Source organism: Gekko japonicus, unplaced genomic scaffold (genome assembly GCF_001447785.1).
Source record: "Gekko japonicus isolate JY-2015 unplaced genomic scaffold, Gekko_japonicus_V1.1 scaffold2427, whole genome shotgun sequence".
Classification (NCBI taxonomy): Eukaryota; Metazoa; Chordata; class Lepidosauria; order Squamata; family Gekkonidae; genus Gekko; species Gekko japonicus.
The window spans coordinates 205872-225600 of NW_015163160.1; the positions used below are offsets into that span (position 1 = coordinate 205872).

Below are 19729 nucleotides of genomic sequence, written 5' to 3' on the forward strand. Positions count from 1 at the left end.
TGGCAGAACGAGCCGTATAAAAGCGTCTCAAAATGCGGGAGAGAAAACGGGCAGAAACTTTCCCCCCTGCCTGGGAACACCAGAACGCGGAGTCCTTGGTTGGGACCTCGTTGCAGCCAGTCCCGGGGGTTGGTCCCCTTCGCCAGGGCCTGCCCGATCTGTGGAACTCGCTGCCACGAGAAGCGGTAATGGTGGCCCATGGCTTCGGTGGATTGGAAAGACGGTTGGATTTCATTGAAGGGGTAGATGAGGCTCTATGGCTGGCTGGTAGCCGAGCTGGTCCTTGTTGGAAGGCCTCTGACTGAAGAATTCTGGGGGACCAGCCGGAAGGGGGGTTAGGCTATTGCGGGGGGGGGGGCTTCCCTGAGTCATCTGCGTGGCTCCTGTTGGGAAGGGGATTCTGGAATGGTCATTTCGAGGACGGCGACCCTCCTCTTCTTATAACAAGGCGGTGGGGGCTGATTTTGGCTTCCCCAACCGCCTTCTGGGCCAGGACCTGCTGGGAGGTGCCAGTTCTATTCCCCAGGGGTGGAGGGGCCTTTGCACCCTCTTCGAACACCCACCCACCTCTAGGTTACACCCAGGCCAGCCTGTTTTGCCTCCTCAGGTATGCTTTCTTGCGGCCCAGCCCCAGAATTTTGTACTTCCTGTAAAATTAGGACTGTGTAAACAGAGCGCCGGGAGCTGCGGTGGCTCAAGTGGTTAAGACGCTGAACTGCAGGCTGTGGAAGGTCGGTAGTTCAGCAGTTCGAGACCCGAGTTAACATAAGAACACAAGAGACGCCAATGTTGGATCAGGCCAAAGGCCCATCCAGTCCGACACTCTGTGTCACACCGTGGCCAGAAATACCAGGTGCCATGAGGAGGTCTGCCAGTGGGGCCAGGACACTAGAAGCCCTCCCACTGTTCCCCCCCCCCCCCAAACACAAAAAAAACAGAAGAGCACCTGCCCAGAGCCCCTATCTATGCCTTGTGGCTAATAGCTACCGCATGACGGAGTGAGCTCCCATCTCTAGTTCTAGCTCCTGCCAACCCAGCAGTTTGAAAGCAAGAAATTGCAAGTAGATAAATAGGGACCACAGCGTTCCGTGCGCCTTGGTGTTTAGTCATGCCAGCCACATGACCATGGAAATGTCTTTGGACAGCGCTGGCTCTTTGGCTTGGAAACGAAGATGAGCACTGTAACCCTAGAGTCGGACTCGACTGGCTTTCGAGCAAGGGGACCTTTACCTTTACTTAAACAGGGCTCCAGGAGTGTGTTATGCATTCTTTCCGTATTGTGACTCAAAAGGGAGAAACCACCTCCCTGCCGGGGCCTTTGGGTCCCCCCATCCCCTTCAACCCATGCCCCAGTTTCCTTTCAGCACCTGTGACCCTCTTCCTTGCTTCTGGGGCTGCGCGTGGATTGTCCTCCCACAAATAGGACTTCTTTGATCTGTGTGAACACTGCTGAGGATAATAAAGTGCCTATTTCCAGGAAGGTTATAGTAGTAGAGAAGGCAACTTCCTGTTGTACCATCCAAACTTTTCCATGGGGGGGGGATCAGGCTGGGGTGGGGAGCAGAGGGAGTTCTTGCAGGGCTGTGGGGTGGGGGAAAGGACACTGCATTCCCTCCTGCTGGGTCCTGGAACTCCTTCTGTGGCTGTCTAAGTCCTGACCCCAGAGAAGCCACCTAAAACCTTTTATCCAGACCAATACCCTGAAAAACTGGGCAAAATTTTGAGCTCATGATGAGAGGTTTTCATCAGGATGAATGTTAAAAAAAAGATGCGAGGGAGGGGGCAGATGCTCCAGGCCATGATCCCGTGGGCCAACATCCTGTGTGGGACAGGTTCTTTGGGGGCTTCAATGGGTGTGGCCGGTGTCTCTCTGAGGGTGAGAGGAGAAAGAAGCAAACAACAGAGGCTGTGGTACTGGAAACTTCAGGATAAAGGAAATGAAAGATATTCTCTGGCTTTTGTTGTGGGCCACTGTGGCTGCCTGTGCCTTTTGGGCAAGGAGAAGAGCTTGTTTTTTTTTTGAAGGGGAAGCTGGGTGTCAGAAGTGGTTTCCTGCTTCCTTCTGTTTGTAGCTGATCCTGCTCAAAAACGGCTGCTTGATCTCATGGGAGAGATCACAGAGGAGCTGGAAAGCCACAAACTATTGAAAGTGGAGGTGTATAGAGTTCAATCAGCTTTTGTGTCTTTTGAAGAAACCTCACAAAAAGCATTCTTTTAAAAATGGCTTTTGATAAAAAATAGGGGGAAGGTTTATCCGTGACTTGGCTTGCTGCAGAATTGTTTAAAACCCGTTCTGAAGCACCGCTTCCCCCAGCCTGGCAAGAACAGATCCATTAATCAGAAGGGAAGAAAAAGAGTCAGCTGACCTCGGAAGTCTCCACAGAGCTTTAGATAGGATGGTACGGCTACTGCAAGGGCGCTTCGTAGCCCTTGACTGGCAAGCAAGAGAGAAGGCAGCAAACAGGAGAAAAAGAGAACCTGTTTCCAATGGCACAGGAAGGAAGGGGGCATGCGAACCAAAGGCGAGGGGTGAAGGGACTCTTTCTGGGACGGAGAGCCAAGGCCTCAGCCCTGCCTTGCTAGGCCCTGCGCCGTGGATGCCCCATTGATCCTCCCTTTGGGCTGCGTGTCTCTTTCCCAGGCTGCAAAAGAAGCTTCCGGAGCCTCAGAGCAAGAGGCGGTTGACTGTGGGGGAGGGGGAGGAGCAAGCCAATGTGGAGATTTCCCCAGACCCAGGCCAGGGATTGGCCAAGGCCTGTGACACTCCTGCCCTTTCTCCTTCAGGGCCCCCCAACATGGTGCCTATTAAGAAAGTGGGTGGGGCTTTTGCCCAGCAAGGCTTCTGATTGGCCATTGGAGATTTGATTGGCTGCACAGATTTTTTTTAAAAAACCATTGCTTTGCCAGCTACTGCTACCTTGGCACAAGGATCTTCCCTGTGGGACTGAAGGAGTGCTGCAGCGGCCATTTTGTGTCTGCGTCCATCATGCTGTGTCAAAGTTCCAGAAGTGTCCAGAGGCTGAACAAGTCTGGGGACCCCTGTTCTACGTAAATACAAAATACCAGACAGTCCAGTGCACATACTGGATAGTCTGGTTCCAAACTGGACATCTGGCAGCCCTACAAAATGGGTCAAACCAGCAGATGCCCATTCTCTGTGGCGTCTCCCACATTACGGTACGTTCTGCCAGAGGCTATTTGTGGAGCTGCCCCCCCCTCCGGTGCTTCCTTCATTTTGCAGAATGGAGTTGTCCAGGAGGACATTCTTGGGCAAAGAGCCAACCTGCGGGGTGATGGTGTTCCGCTTAGGAGGGATGAAGTCTGTTCCACACCAATTGCCTCATTGCCTTTAAGAGGTATTTTTTGCTTGCATGGATCCCTGTTTAGTTCCTCCTGCATTTTACCACACTCATAGCCTGCCTCTAGCCCCTTTAAAAGGTGGACTATAAATAGGAATACTATTACTTCTAAGCATTACCTCCTAGGCCTCTCAGATATGCCCCTCCCTGCTCATTGTGGGGAGGCCTCTGTGCACGATGGGATACTTAATTCTGCCTTGATGCAGGTCCCATGGGAAATGCGCTCTCTTGCCTGGAAGCAGAGAAGGGGGTGCACCTTCCCTGGCTGTGGAGATGTTTATTGTGGGATAGCTCCAGTCCCTGAAGTGTGGATGATCCTCTCCCTTCCTGTGCTAAAAGAAAGCATATGCTAAAATAAATATGTAAAAGTACCTGCCCATCCATTCTGATTTTTGGGAGAGAGTCGTTGCCTTCTGCAGGAAAGTGGGTGGGCAACAGGACAGGGCCTTCTCAGTGGTGGCACCTCATTTACAGCCTGCCCTCCCTGTGGAGATTTGCTTAAAGGTAAAGGTTTCCCTTGCTCGAAAGCCAGTCGAGTCCGACTCTAGGGTTGCGGTGCTCATCTCCGTTTCCAAGCTGAAGAGCCAGCGCTGTCCAAAGACTTCTCTGTGGTCATGTGGCCGGGCATGACTAAACACCAAGGCACACGGAACGCTGTTCCCTTCCCACTGAAGTGTCTTCAGTGTGTTCACACTTAGGTGTTCACTAAGTGAAAATTCTCCCTTCTGTCTTGGCCTTGGGCTGATTTTTAAAAATGGTTTCCCCAGTTTCAGACATCTTATTATTTGCAGAGTATGGTTTTCAAGAGTAGGGTGGTTTTATCTGATTTTTGTGTCTGATTCTGAATGTTTTGTGCCTGTTCAGGAGGGCCTTCTTATAAAAGGTGTTGGGATGCAGTAAAATGGAATTGTTTGGGAAGGTGCTTTTTTAAAATAAAGGGAACGGGATTGTAGCTTGTCTGTGGAGAAACTGTAGACAGTCCCCACTCCCTTTTTCTTTCTCCCCCTCTTATTGATTAGTTTTTTAGGTGATCATATATTTCGTTGTTTCTGTAATGGGAGAATCCAGTGTCATTGCATTGTTTATTCAATATGTTTTATTGGCCTTTCTTGATTAGTTTTGTCATTCTGTGATCCTTCTCGAATCTGAGCACAAAGGACGGGTGATCGATTAAATAAATACCAAGCCTCTGCTGGGGACTTGTTTCACTTCATGCAGGCCTCCTGTTTTCTTAAATTTGTGGAATCTGGAAGTTCTGTCTGTTTCAGACCCTACTTCTGATGATTAGAAGTAACTCTGAATTATCCTAAAACAACACAATATCTCCTTTTTTTGGGGGGGGGTGACGGCTTAAATAACAAATGTGTTTGTGGTGCCTGCAAATCCTTCTCCGATTCCTGTGGAGATGCACCATTTGTTTGGATAAAATGAATGCACACAAAGTTGACCATTTCAAAAATACACCACCCAGTCTTTCTCTGACAATTTATAACCATTTTAATGTCCTCACAATAAAGAAGGTTAGATTTGATTAGACAGTCAGTGCTGTGTTGACTTAAATTCCACTACCTCATTTACTTATTTAGTTTCTACTGCACCTTTCTCATTTAGATTCAAAGTGAATTACAGGATTTTAAAAATAATGGAATAGAAACGTGTAACAAACAGAGCAGTGATTCCCCCCCACCCATATAAGGCAAAGAAAAAAACAGAAAACTGCAAAAGTCCTCACAAATTTCTGGCTCATTTTACCTTTCTGAATATCATCTGGAGAAAACACAAAAATCCTGGAAGCCTCCTGGCAGTTCTAGATTATTTGGGATGCTCCGTCTGTTTTTTCCTAACGGTTTCAGTGTCTGTGCATGAGTGACCCCTCAGGTCTTTGCCCCACGGGGTGGTAAACCTACAGTTCCCCACATCAGGACATTGGTGTCTGTCCAAGGGCCTTCTTTTGAGTGGGACGGTTTGTGGGGGGCTTTGCTGCAGAACTCAGACTTTGGCCTGAGCCCCCAATCTCCTGACTCTGGCCTTGTTCTTTTTTTGGGGGTGGTGGTGGTGACATTTCTAAGAACGTCTTTGTTCTGGGACCATTTCCTACAAAGGATTCTCCAGATCTCTCCCCCTGCCCAAGAGTTTATGCTTTGGGGAATTTTCTTCTTGGGGGCTTCTGCAGGCCCATCCAGGGAGATCTCTTTTTATATAGTAGATGTTTGTATGTAGGTGTGTTAAACATTTTAAATAGTTTTCTATGGTATTTCTTCTACGGGGTCACCCAGACAGGCACTGCCAGTGATCACAAGGGTGCTGTTCTGTTTTCTTCTGAAGAGACCAGTCTCTGCAGTCCAGCTCTGGGTTAGGGACATTCCTGGGGATTTTGGGGTGGGCTGAAGCCTGGAGAGGGCAGAGGGAGGGGGAGGAGCTCAGGGGCGGTGTAAGGCCACAGACCCCGCCCTCCCCGGGAGCCATTTTTCTCCAGGGGAGCTGATACCTCTGAAGTCTGGGGAGAAGGGGTGCTTCTGAGAGATGTCTGGGTCCCACCTGGAAGTTGGCAGCCCTCAGCTGCATCTGGTCCCCTTCCTCTGTTGTCCCCTCCACTTCTCTTTCCTCTCCTCTCTCCTCAGGTTCTCAACCCCCTCCCCCTTCCTCAGGGTCCCTCGCCCCCATTGTGTTTCCCTCTCCTCTTTCACCCCCCCCACCGCCACTTGGCCTGGGTCTCTGGGCAGGGGTGTGGGGCTGCCCTTCCTCACTGACAGCCCCCTTAACTCTTCCCCCCCCCGCCAGGCTCCTCGCACTCCATGCGCTACTTCCACACGGCGGTGTCTGAGCCCGGCCCGGGGCTGCCCCAGTTCATCGCTGTGGGCTACGTGGACGACCAGCCCATCGATCGCTATGACAGCATCACAAAGAAGGATATACCTCAGGTCTCATGGATGGAAGAGTTTGGGAACGATAATCCCAAATACTGGGAGACGGAGACCCAGAAGAGACAGGGCTGGGAGTCTATATCCAGAGTGGACCTGGTGACGCTGCGGAAGCGCTTCAAGCAGCAGAACAGCACAGGTGAGTGGAGGGGGAGGGGCCGGCCGGAGACCCTCCCCCCGTCCCTCCCTCCCTCCCTCCCTCCCCCCCCCGGGCCAGAGAAGGGAGGGGAAGGGGCTGCGCCTCGGGAGGGGGGGAAGGAGGGAAGAGAAGCAGCAGCCCCCCCTCCCCAGTTAGAGCAGGTATGGGGGGGAGTGAGGCATATGTGGCTGTTATCAGGGGAGGGGAATCCCCACAACAAGGGGGGGTGAAACAAATGGGGCAGTCCCCTCCCCCTTTTCTCCTGTCGGTGGTGTGGGGGGGCCCTGCTGCCTGATGGAAGAAAGGAGGACTTTGTGTGTGTGTGTGTGTGGGGGGCTGCTTCTCCCTGGAGAGGAGCTCCTTTTTTTAAACTTCAGAAATTCACATGTCCGTACTAGCTGATTTGTTTTCAGTCCCCTTCCTAATAATCCCCAGCACAGCACAGCGTTTGCCTTTTTTATTGCAGTCGCACACTGAAGCAACATCTTCAGTGGGTTATCTACTACAACTCCAAGACCTCTCTCCTGGGTCAGTTAACACCAGTTCAGACTCCATCAACATATATTTATAGTCAGGAGTTTTGGCTCCAGTATGCATCACTTTGCACCTGCCCACACTGAACCTCATTTGGCATGCTGATGCCCACTCACCCAGCCTCAACAGATACCTCTGGAGAGCCTCACAGTCCTCCCTGCTTCTCACACCCTGAACAACTTCATGTCATCCACAAACCTGGCAACTTCACTGCTTACTCCCAACTCCAAATCTTTAAACAAGTTAAAAAGCATTGGACCTAGTACCAAGTCCTGCCGCACCTTACTGCTTACTACCTTCCACTGTGAAAACTGCCCATTTATACTCGCTCTCTCTTTCCTGTTAATTAACCAGTTTTTTTAATACACAAGAGGATTTGTTCTCTTATCCCATGACTCTTAGTAATCTTTGATGAGGAACTTTATCAAAAGTGACCCCCCCACCAAGGCCATTCCCTCCCCCCGGCATCCACCGGTCCCACCCCACTCAGCTTCATTGGATGCTGGGCCCTGCGTCCTCCAACCGAGCCCTGCCGGGGCCCTAAGGAGAGCCCCCCCTCCCAGGCCCCTCTGAAGGGCTGTTGCCTTGAAGGAACACCAGGAGCCCTTCTCGTCAGCCCCTCCCCCTTTTTCAAGAAAGGGCAACCTATGTGATCTCCCCCTCCCCACCCCCCACAACAGCAACAGGGCTTTGTTCCCTGGTGACACGGCGGGATCGTCCCTCTGGAGCAGCAGTTTGAACACTTACTGGACTTTCTGCACACAAGAACATAGGAACATAAGAGATGCCAGTGTTGGGTCAGGCCAATGGCCCATCCAGTCCAACACTCTGTGTCACACAGTGGCCAGAAATACCAGGTGCCCCACTCAGGAGGTCCAGCAGTGGGGCCAGGACATTAGAAGCCCTCCCACTGTTGCCCCCACCCGCAAGCACCAAGAAGACAGAGCATCACTTGCCCCAGAGCCCCTATCTATACCTTGTGGCTAATAACCACTGATGGACCTCTGCTCCATATGCCTATCCAATTCCCTTTTGAAGCCGTCCATGCTTGTAGCCGCCACCACTTCCTGTGGCAGTGAATTCCATGTGTTAATCACTCTTTTAGGGGCCTCTGTTCCCTTGATAGTTATCTACACAGTTGTGACTGCATGCTTCTATGACTATGATGTCCTCTTTGCTGTTCTAAGAATTACCATCAGACATACGGTTTGTTCTTTCTTAATTCAGCATATACAGATTCCTATTTTGTCATACAGTTGTTCATAGAATCATAGAACATTAGAGTGGGAAGGGACCTTGCAGGTCATCTAGTCCAACCCCCCCTGCACTCTGCAGGAGCACAGCCAAATCGTATACATTGGTATACAGTGTTAGTTATTTCTCCTGTCCCCTCCCTGGGCCAGCAACAGAGCCCCGGCAGAGAGAAGGCAGAAGGGGGGCCGTGCGAGCAGCTGGAACGGGGCTCCGGCAGGGGCAGGTGGCAACTGGGAGGCCGGGGGAAATGGGCACACACACCCCAAGGGGGGGCAGGGTGGTGCTCCTGAGGCCCCTGTGGGTGAGGGTTCCCATCCCCCTGCGAGGAAGGGCTCTTGCCAGAGAGAAGACAGAGACTCCCAAGTGAAACGGGGAAGAACCAGGGCTGTGCAGCCGGCACCCGGGGCAGAAAGGAAGAGCCCGGAAAGAGCCAGGCAGCATCCCCCAGGGCGGGCAGGCGGGCCCCAGAAGGCCCTTTCACCTTGAGCGGAGGGGTGGTCGGCTGGTGCCCCTTCCCTCGGGGGGGGGGGGAACAGAGGCACAGGGGGGGCTTCTTTTGGCCCATCCCCTTCCCCAGAGGGACAAAACCCAGGTGCCAGTTAACATCTTCCAGTATCTCAAAGGAGCCTGCCAGAAAGAATGCTTCGGTATCAAGGGGTTCGCTTTTGGCTTCCCGCGTTCTCCTCGCCTCTCTTTTATCCACACAACAACCCTGTGAGGTAGGCTAAGCCGGTAGTGCGTGGCTGGCCCAAGGTCACCTGGCAAACTTCCATGGGGAGAGTGGGGCGAGGGGTGTGTGTCGAACCTGGCTTCCCCAGATCCTGCCCCCTCCCCACAGGACTGCCATGGCTACGCTGCATCAGATGCTCTCCTTGCTCACAATGGCCAAGTCCCCTCAGCCGCTGGGCCTTCCCGCTTTCTCAGCACGTGAACAGGGAATGAGACGGTGGTCGTAGGGGGTGGGATTCAAGGAAGGGAACCCCCGCCCCATGACAGAACGGTGCCTGCCCCACAGTTCCACAGGCAGTCTCTCTTGTGTGGGGGACCTTGTTTTCTGCAGACTGGAGACCAGCTGGGACTTCCTGGAACCCTCTTCGGGAGGACCAGTGCCGGGACGTGTCGGCTTCCTGCCTCTGGCTCTGTCCTCTGGGCAGCTGGGTTCGCGTCCAGGAGCCCCCCGAGAGATCAACCAGATTTTTTAATGAGCTTTCCAGAGTCAATCTCTCTGAGTGTTTGCTCTCAAAGACTAAAATGCTAGTGATGTTTGGGCCTTCATCGATCGGAGAGTTTCCATCTTAGGAAATCTCCTTCTTCGGTGGCATCAACTGGCACACCCACTACTTGGGGCACTGATCTTTGGTCACCTGCAAGTCCCTAGTGGCATTTGCAGCACAGAAGGATCTATAAAAAATATTTTATTCCTTATTTATTAAAATGTATCCCTTCTTTCCCTCATGCCGCAAAGTAGCTTACAAATCACAACTGAAAACGTGGCTTTTGTTGCATCTCCTGAAAATCCCTAAAGATGGCATGGCCCACCCCTCAGCCCCTCTGGGAGCCCCTTTTGCTGCGGCACGGGGGGGGGGAGTTGCTATAATGGAGAAGCCCCAGGTTGTGGTTGATGCCAGGCGAACAGCCTTTAATGGTGGAGCAGGCAGCAGGTTGCAGGCTGAGGAGCATAAGTAGGTGCAAGGGGATATTTGGGAGGAGGAGACCCTTCTTTAGGTAGGTGGGCTATGAAAAGCTTGGAGGGTCATAAACAGCACCCTGAATTGGACTCCGAAACAAACTGGCGGCCAACGCAGCTCTTGTAAAATAGGCCAGATATTCTTTCCCTGTCTTGCTCCTGACAGTAACTGCCTTGCTGCCTTCTGGATCAGCTGCAGTTCTCAGGGTTGTCTTCAAGGGCAGCCCAACGGAGAACGTATTATGGTAGCCCAGCTGTGTGAGTGAGGGCCCTTGGCCATTATAGTGGAATCGGAAATAAAAAATTCTTCATGACTGACACAACTTCCACCACTAGGTGGCAGCATATGATCACTTTTCATAAATGGACCCTTCAGAGCTCATGCAGAACAACCTTGAAAATACACTTTATGAATCATGTTGATTTCGAGTTAACCGCTAGCAAAACCACACATTACGTATTTTCCTTCAAAAATCGCAATACCTGGCATTTACTTGTGGACAGTTCATTTGTTTAAAAATCCAAGAGAAAGGACTGTGAATTCATCTTTAAAATACCTCTGGGCACCAAGGTGCTGTTTATTAGTTAATGGGCAAAACTAGTCTTGACATTTTAGCCAAAAGCACAAGCAGATTTTGGTTTGGGGACGTGGTTGACGTTGACCGTCCTCACAGAGTACATCGTCCCCTCCTCCCAGAAAAACTCAGACTGAAAGTGAAATCTCTGGTTTCTAGCAAATCATAGTCTGTTGTTTTGCTGCAAAAGAGGTTGTGGTTTCCTCCTAGAAAGTGGGGGAAAGTATAATCTCAAAAATCTCCATGGATCATTGCCCTAAAAATAAACAGTAGACAGAAGGAAAAAAAAATCCCTGTCTGTTCAAAGGTGGAGTGCACACACACCCCTTCCAGGGGAAACTGGCCTGAATTACAACATGGTTTCTAGTCATCCCGGTGCTGGGGAAAGGTGTCCTACTCTGATATTAGTTTGTGCACACAAATGCCAAAGAATTAAAGTCAGGTCAAATAGCTTCTTTAGCTTTTTGATCTCCCCCTGGCCAACAGCGGGTGTCTGGGAGACACACGCACTCACATTCCCACTCCCAAATTTTGGGGAAGCCGGAGGCTGAGGGGGGCCAGGCAGGAGGAAGAGAGGGATGCTCCGAAGGAAGATTTCGCCACAGGCAGCTGCTCTCCCCCCCCCCCCCCGCTTGCCTGAGCCACCAACATCTTGGCAGGGCCGAGGGGAGGGGGAGGGAACTCTGGGTGGGCCCCTGGACTCCCCTGCTGCAGTTGGCAAGGGGGGGCAGCCTCTTCGGCCTTCAGGTGTGTCCTCATCCCCTTCTCTGGCAATGAGATGGCTGACACCATTTTTTTAAAAGTTTGATTTAAAAAATAATAATTAAAAGACAAACATAAATACACGTCACATCGGTTACAGGAAGCCCATGTTGGTTTGTTGCAAAATCCCAGAACAAAAACCACCCAACGCCTCTCATTACGACCCACCCCAGTGACACCAAATAGCAGAAGCCTTGGCATTTGCCAGGACTCCTCCTCAGGCCGGATGTCGAAAGAAGACAAGGGGGGGGGGAGCAGTCATTCCCGGCCATGATTGTCAGGCCTTTTTGTGAGTGTCCGGTGGAGAAGGCCCAGCAGGCTGGCACAGATAAAATTGTGCCAGGCTCCGTGGCAAATAAATACATAAATAAAAGTAGCCCCTCCAGAGGAATATGGGTGGCTCAACCCACATTCAGTTCTTGCCATCATTCATTAAGAGAACACCTTCAAAGTACTCGTTTGCCTGCCGTTATTCAGAAGAAGTTTTGCTATTCCAGAAATTGTTTCCAGTTGCGAATGCACTGTTAATGTGTGGCAGAACTATTAATGTGGCTTTCCTGGGAAAATATGAATGATAAAAATTCCCATCACCCTAAATAGAACGTGATCAGATTTACCATACAGTATTTGTCTTGACTTCTGTATAGTACCCAAGATCTAACAAGTGCTTCGTGTTAATTTTGTGTCCCCTTGAGCTGCAACCTTTGATCAGGGGAAGAAAGGAAGAAATGTCTCCAGTGTGGTTTAAATGTTATATTTAAAGAAATTGAAAGTTTTACATGGAAAATATTTTGATTGGGATAATCCTTGATAAAATTTAAACACAGTACAACAAGTACTTCCCTTTCATTTCCTGAGTAGTAGGGAATATCTCTTAAAAGCCCCGTAAACCTGTAACAGGTTAATTTTAGCACACCCCAAGAGCTGAGCACTCCACTGTTATAATTTTGGTCCACGGAGGTCCCTCTGGGCCCCTCGTTGGTCATGTGACTTGTTAGTTCTATATCAGAAGGAAGGTTCTGTCCACCACATGAGAAGAGATAGAAGAATGAGATTTTTAGCTCTTTTTATACTTGACCTGCAGACCCAGGCCAGGTGCGTTTTGTGAGTTAACTTGGATGATTATTAACATATGTGTGCACTCACACAATTCTTGGGGGCAATCACACGAAAAACATTCGTTAGGACTGTGAATATGCCTGGCTTGCCCAATATTGTGTTGACAGTGACAGCCAGCCATGGGTGTTAATTGTATGAAACAGAAATAGAAAGATGAGAAAATACTGCAGAAAAGGAAAGGACTGGAGATTTTTCTGCACCCTTTCTCTGGCTAGAACCGTGACACTTGACTGGCTACCATCCCTTGTGAACTGTGCCTTCGAAGATTCAACTTTCCAAATTTTGATTTAAGAAGTTACTTAGAAACCCAGCCGAAATACAAAGAGAAAAGAAAGGAGGACGAAATGCAATTAATTTTAGAAATAAACATCATCCCCAGAGTGTAATGGTTTTGCAGTTCCACTGTCTATGAATAAAATTTGAGTTACGATATTCCAGTTTCCAAGAACAACCATTTGTATTCATAGAAACTTTTCCTTAGTTTATGCAGAATTAAGCCTAGCACAGAGGTGTAACATTTTTAGAAATTTTGAAGGCACACACACATTTTTCCCTCCAGGTGAAATTGAAATCTATGCAATACTTACTTTCCTGTTACACCTTAACTTCTTTTACTGATTTAACAACAAGGAATGCATCTTTTAGGACTCCGTTGACATGTAATGCAAATGTGCCACCCAGTCGCTGTGGACTCTTAATGACTCCACCCTGTGGGGTTTTCAAGGCAAGAGATGAGCAGGGGTGGTTGGCCATTACCTTCACTGAATTGCACTATTTGGCACATGTCTGTGGAATGTAATGCTGTGAATATCTTTTTAAGAGACCTTAAAAATGGCCAGCCTGTACTTGAGAAACAGTTGCAAACTGCTGCATCCGATGTGACTGCAGCCCCCGTGGATCTTTAATTTTTGCTATCTCAGAGGGGAGATCAGATGAAGGTGGAGAAATTCTGCCATAAACAGAAGAAAGTGCATTCCTTGGACGCAAACTCTATAATAACAGAGTCACAATAGGTAGGGAAATTCAGCTCAACATCATACTGAAAACACGGAGCGCTTTCATAATGTATTATCATTTCCCAGTCTTTCTATTTAAAGTGAAATGTTTTCCCTTCAGCAACATTTTGGCTTCCGGTCTGGCTAAGATGGAGGACTGAAGCGTTTCGCGATCGTGCGAAGCAAGCGACGGCCACTTTTGACAGTTTGGGCAATACACAGCCCAACGCATCACTCCCCAGCGAGGGGGGGGGACAAGCAGGCAGCAGCGCCCTAGAGGGAGTAATCCAGCTTCGGAAGAAGCTGAATTGGGCTTTGACCTCCTCCCACGAAGAAGGCAAGTGCCAAGCAACTCTATAGTGGCCGATCGAGCCGGATTACCGGCATAAATTCTTCGTCAGCCGACCTCTTTGAAGAAGGACAACAACTGTGAGTTAAAAGAAACAATGCGAAACCCGTTTTGAACGTGCTAGATAACAAAAACGTGCCGCTTACCTGAACTGAGTTTGGAGTCAATTTGAATTAAGCGGTTGAGCGGAAAATGAATAGTAAATCCCAGAAATCCGATTCCGGAGAGAAAAAAGTTGATTGAAGCCTTTAAAAACTGTAAAAACGCTTATTGTTTAACATTCCTGTGGTGAAGATGGAGCCGTGTGCGCAACTGTAAAATCGAAACTCACGAACAATAGCGTGGGAAGAGCAGGCTGGTGTCACAAAGAAAGAGGTCCGTGTGAAACATCCAGGAAGTTGAATTCCTAGACGGGCATTAGCAAAAGGAAGACAGTGGAACTTTTAAAGGTGCCGGACCGGAAGTGAGTTTTATGCGGAAGGAAGGGCCTGCAAAATACCAATCTGACCTACTCTACATGAAATTACCATAGAGAAGTTGCGCCCGACATTTTGAGGAGGACTTCAACTAAATTTGCTTTTTTAATATATTTCTAAGGGTCTTTGGAAAGCGTAAACAGAGAGGCATGGAGGACTAAATCTTATCATCTAGAAGAGTGCTTTATTTTGCGAATCTGTGAATTGGAAAGAAATCGCCAAGACGGAGACCAGGAGAGGCAAGAAAAGAGCCGACTCAGACCCAGAACTTAAACCGGTTGTGAGACCTAGGATTGGATCTACTTCAACCCCCAAAATGTCAAGAGAAAGAGAGAAAAAAGAGATGCAAGCCTCCATGGAAGCAATGGAGAAGAGAATGACAGAGGCAATACAAGCCATGGGGGAGCAGATAGAAAAAACATTGGGGGACCAACTGGAGAAGCAAACTCAGATTCATCTGAAACATCTAGAAGAAGTCCAAGAGAAGAACATAACAGCATTGAAGGAACTGGTTACTACAGAAATAACTTCAATCAAGCAAGAAATGGAAGGAGTTAAGAAGGATGTTCAAGCAAATGCAACCAAGACTACAGAGACAGAGGAGAAGATACAAAAAATAGAAGAGAAACAAGATTCTTTGACTCAACAAATTACAAGATCAGAGACAATGATGGAGTTCAGAAGGATGCAGACTCATCTGAGATTCAGAGGCATTAAGGAAACAGAGAATGAGAACTTAAAAGAAAAAATGATGGAAGTGATAACGGCTTTTCTGGGCGAGGAGGAAGGGTCAATGGACTCAGACTTTGATTTGATTTATAGAGTGAACTCCAGAATTGCAGAAAAGAAGAATTTACCAAGGGATGTAATTGTACAATTTGTAACAAGATCAACAACAGAGGAGATATTCAAGAAGCAATTCACCGTCCCTTTTGAAATAGAGGGAAACAAAATTATGGTGATGAGAGAACTCCCAAGAACAATACTGCAAGACAGGAAAAGGTATAAATCCTTGGCGGACAAACTCAGAGCTTTGAGCATCAGATATAGATGGGAGATTCCACAAGGTTTATCCTTTACGTATCAAGGTGGGAGGATTCAGATCAGATCGATGATGGACTTTTATAAATTTAAGGCGGACAATGCGGACGTCTTTGGAGAACTTTAAAATAAAACGCATAATGGAGTACAAATTGTTGTCATGGAATGTTAATGGATTAAATTCACCAAACAAGAGGAAAAGAATCAATCATTGGATACAGAAACAGAAATGCAACGTGATATGCTTGCAAGAAACACATATTAGAAAACAGGATATAAAATATTTAAAGAATGCTTTATTTGGAATTGAATTTTGTTCTGCGGCCTCAAACAAGAAAAAAGGAGTTGTGACATATGTGAAGAAGGAGTTACAACCTACAGAAATTTTTAAGGACATAGATGGCAGATACGTGGGTGTGGAATTAATGATTCAGCAGAAAAAAACATTGTTGATCAACGTGTACGCACCCAATGGAGCAAAGGAAAAATTTTTTAAGGATATAACTGACCAATTACAACAATTGACTTATGAGCAAGTTATTATGGCCGGAGACTTTAATGGGACAATAGATCGTGTAGACAGAAAACCACAAAAGGACAACGAATTCAGCGGAAAACTGCCAAAGAATTTTTTTGAATTAGTTAAGCAAGAAAAATTAGAAGATGTTTGGAGGAAATGGAACCCGATGCAGAAAGACTTTACTTTTTATTCCAATAGACATTGCTCTTTTTCCAGAATTGATATGATTTGGATGTCTGAAGAATTATCAATGAAAACACATAAGACTGAAATTTTGCCAAGATGTAATTCAGATCACAATCCGGTGGTATGGAGTTCCACAGAAAGGAAAAAACCCTTTCTGTGGAGGATTAATGAAGACTTGTTGGATAAGAAAACAGTAATTGAGATGTTAAAGGAAGAAACGAAACAATTCTTTCAACAAAATTTAAATAAAGAAACACCGATACAGATTGTATGGGATGCTTATAAAGCGGTGATGAGAGGAATTCTCATCTCGCAAAACGTGAAGCAAAAAAAGGAAAAACTTCAAAAACAAACAGAAGTGTTAGAAAAAATTGCTCAGAAAGAAAAGGAATTAAAAAAGAAGCCTGGAAAAAAGCAAATTATTAAAGAATTAAAGTTGCTGAAGGAACAACTGAATGAGACTTGGAATCAGGAAATGTATTGGAATTTAAAGAAGTTACAACAGAAATCTTTTGAAGGGGCGAACAAACCGGGAAAATACTTAGCTTGGCAACTTAAGGCTAGAAGAGAGAGAAGAATGATAACCAAAATAATAGAAGATGGAAAAGAGTTCGTTGATCCTAATGGAATAAAGAGATGTTTCTTCAAGTATTATGCTAAACTATTCCAAACAACTAGAGTTGATCTTGAGAAGATTAAAACATATTTAAAGGAGATTCCACTACCAAAAATAAGTAAGGAATACAAAGATTTATTAAATGGTCCAATTCAAAAAGAAGAAGTGATGAAGGCAATAGAAGAGACAAAGTTGGGGAAGGCGCCTGGGCCGGACGGATTTACAGCGAAATTCTACAAAAAGATGAAAGAAGAAATTTCCCCGGTCCTGGAAGCTTTAACCAACGAAATAAGAGAAAACAAAAAGGTGCCGGACTCATGGAAAGAAGCAATTATTTCTTTGATTCCAAAGGAAGGACAAGATTCAACAAATGTAAAGAACTACAGGCCAATATCTCTTTTGAACAACGATTATAAAATCTTTGCAAAAATTATTGCAGAAAGGGTGAAAAACTATTTACAAACGGTAATTTCTGAAGATCAAGCGGGCTTTTTACCCAAAAGGCAGATTAGAGACAATGTAAGAATAGTAATGGACGCAATTGAATATTATGAAAAGCACCCAGAAAAAGAAGTAGCTTTTCTGTTTGTTGATGCAGAAAAAGCTTTTGACAATCTTAATTGGAATTTTATGCACCAGATGATGGAAAAGATTGAAGCGGGACAACATTTTAGAAATTGTATTGAAGCTATCTATTCTGAACAAAGAGCTAAAATAAATGTGAATAAAGAACTGACAGATAACTTCAAAGTACAGAAAGGAACAAGGCAAGGTTGTCCGTTATCACCGTTATTATTTATCTGGGTATTGGAAATACTTTTACAAAAAATACAGTACGATCAAGAAATAAAGGGCTTGACACATAAAGGACACCAATACAAATATCGAGCATTTGCAGACGATGTAATGTTTATGGTGGAAAACCCAACAGAAAAATTGACATTGCTTTTTCAAAAAATAAAGGAGTTTGGAGAATTGGCCGGCTTTTACGTAAATAAGAATAAAACAAAACTTATATGTAAAAACATGATCAAACAAAAACAAGTGGAACTACAAGAACTGGTACAATGTGAAGTAGTTAAAAAAACAAAATACCTTGGAATTGAATTAACGGCAAAAAATATAGACCTATATAAGAATAATTATGAGAAATTATGGACTAAGCTGACTCAAGATTTTAAGAAATGGGATAAAATGAACTTATCACTGATGGGAAGAATATCAGTTATAAAAATGAATGTCCTACCACGTTTGATGTTCCTGTTCCAAACAATACCAATTCTGCATAAAACGGATTTGTTGGCCAAGTGGCAACAAGAGTTGTCAAAATTTGTTTGGGCAGGCAAGAAACCAAGGATCAAAATGAAAATACTTTGTGATGCCAAAGAAAGAGGAGGTCTACAAATGCCAAATCTTAGACTATATTATGAAGCGGTTTGTCTAACATGGATGGATCAATGGGTGAAGCTTGAAAATGACAGATTGTTGGGGTTGGAAGGGCATGATTGTAGATTTGGCTGGCATGCATATTTATGGTATGACAAGATAAAAATGGACAGTTTTTTTAAACTTCACTTGGTGAGAAAAGCTTTGTATATGGTATGGACAAGATATAAGAAGTACCAGAGTGACTTAAGACCATTGTGGATTGTACCAGTAGAAGTGTTGATATCTTACTCAAGACAGCGAGGTAGAGACTGGTTGCCATATAGAGATTTAATTAAAAAAGAGGGAACAGAGTGGGTAATGAAAAAGCAGAATGAAATTGAATATGAATATGAGTGGTTGAAATATATGCAGATTTATGATCTTTTTAGATCTGACAAAAAAAACTATGGTTTTAGAGAGGAAAAAAATGAAATTGAAAAGGTATGGGAGAGTGGAGGAGGAAAAAATATTTCTAAAATGTATAAGGTGTTGTTAAAATGGTATACTGAAGATGAAACTGTTAAAGAACAAATGTTAAAATGGGCTATTAATATGAATAAGGAAGTAGATATGGAAACTTGGGAATATTTGTGGAAAAACTCTATTAAGATCTCGACATGTACTAATGTTAAAGAAAATTGTTATAAGATGATGTATAGGTGGTACATGACACCTAAGAAGATTGCAAATATGAATCAAAATATGTCAAACAAATGCTGGAAATGTAAGAGGCATGAGGGCTCATTTTATCATATGTGGTGGACTTGTGAGAAAGCTGTAGACTTTTGGACAAAAGTCCACAATGAAATGCAAAAAATACTGAAATGTTCTTTTAAAAAAGCACCGGAAATTCTGCTTTTGGGACTCAAAATGGAAGAAGTCAATACGACTAAAAAAACTTTACTCTGGTACCTGATAGTGACAGCGAGAATGATTTATGCTCAGTTTTGGAAGACAGAAAAGGTACCAGAGGTTGAAGAATGGATACAAAAAGTTCTGTTCATGGCACAAATGGATAAGATTACAAAAAAACTGAATAACAAAGAAGACGATGAGTTTTTTGGAGAATGGAATGATTTTAAAATTTATCTGGAAAAGAACTGGGATGTGAAACAAAACTTAATATGTTTAGATCAATATTAAGTCAAACGATGTTATCTTTAGATTGTAATGATGAAAAACTGATATTGTTGATGATATGAAGTAATTTGGAGCAGGGGTGGAAGCATTGTGGGAAGCCATTGGAGGGAGGGGAGGAACTGGGAATGGGGTAGACAATTGATAGAATGAAATGTTTTATATGTTGTATTCCTGAGAAAATAAAATTTGTTTACCAAAAAAAAAAAAGAAACATTTTTCTTAATTTTAAAAGAGAAAATATATCACCGCAGGTTGGTGGGTTTCCCCCCCAGTGGATACCCAAATTTTCCAATTTTTCCATTGAGAAACATTGAAAAAGCCCCCCCCCCCCGGCCTTCAAGCCTGTGTCCCTCCCAGCCACGTAACATATTATATGTGGCTATGGGGGATTATAGTCTGACCCCGTGTAAAACATCCTACATTTTGTTCAGTGCAGAGATTTCTGTCATCCCCATCCCCCCCACACACATTTGGAATTGGAGTCCAAAAATTACTTAAACTTAGTAAAAACTGAGAGGTTGCTTCCCCCCCCCCTTTTAATTTTCAGGGGGGGTGTGTGCTGCCGGGATGAAATCTCATTGGCTGCCAAAGAAAGGAATGACATCGTGACTGTTCTGATTAGATTATT

At 45.8% G+C, this 19729-nt stretch overlaps 1 protein-coding gene across 1 annotated transcript in view; it reads left to right on the forward strand.

Annotated features, from left to right (window-relative positions):
- The window catches only part of LOC107106868 (class I histocompatibility antigen, F10 alpha chain-like), a 33535-nt gene that overhangs the window by 826 nt on the left and 12980 nt on the right, over positions 1–19729 (forward strand). The window contains exon 2 of the mRNA XM_015407085.1: positions 6141–6419. Coding sequence (XP_015262571.1) covers positions 6141–6419 — 279 coding nt within the window. The remainder of the gene's footprint in view (positions 1–6140; positions 6420–19729) is intronic.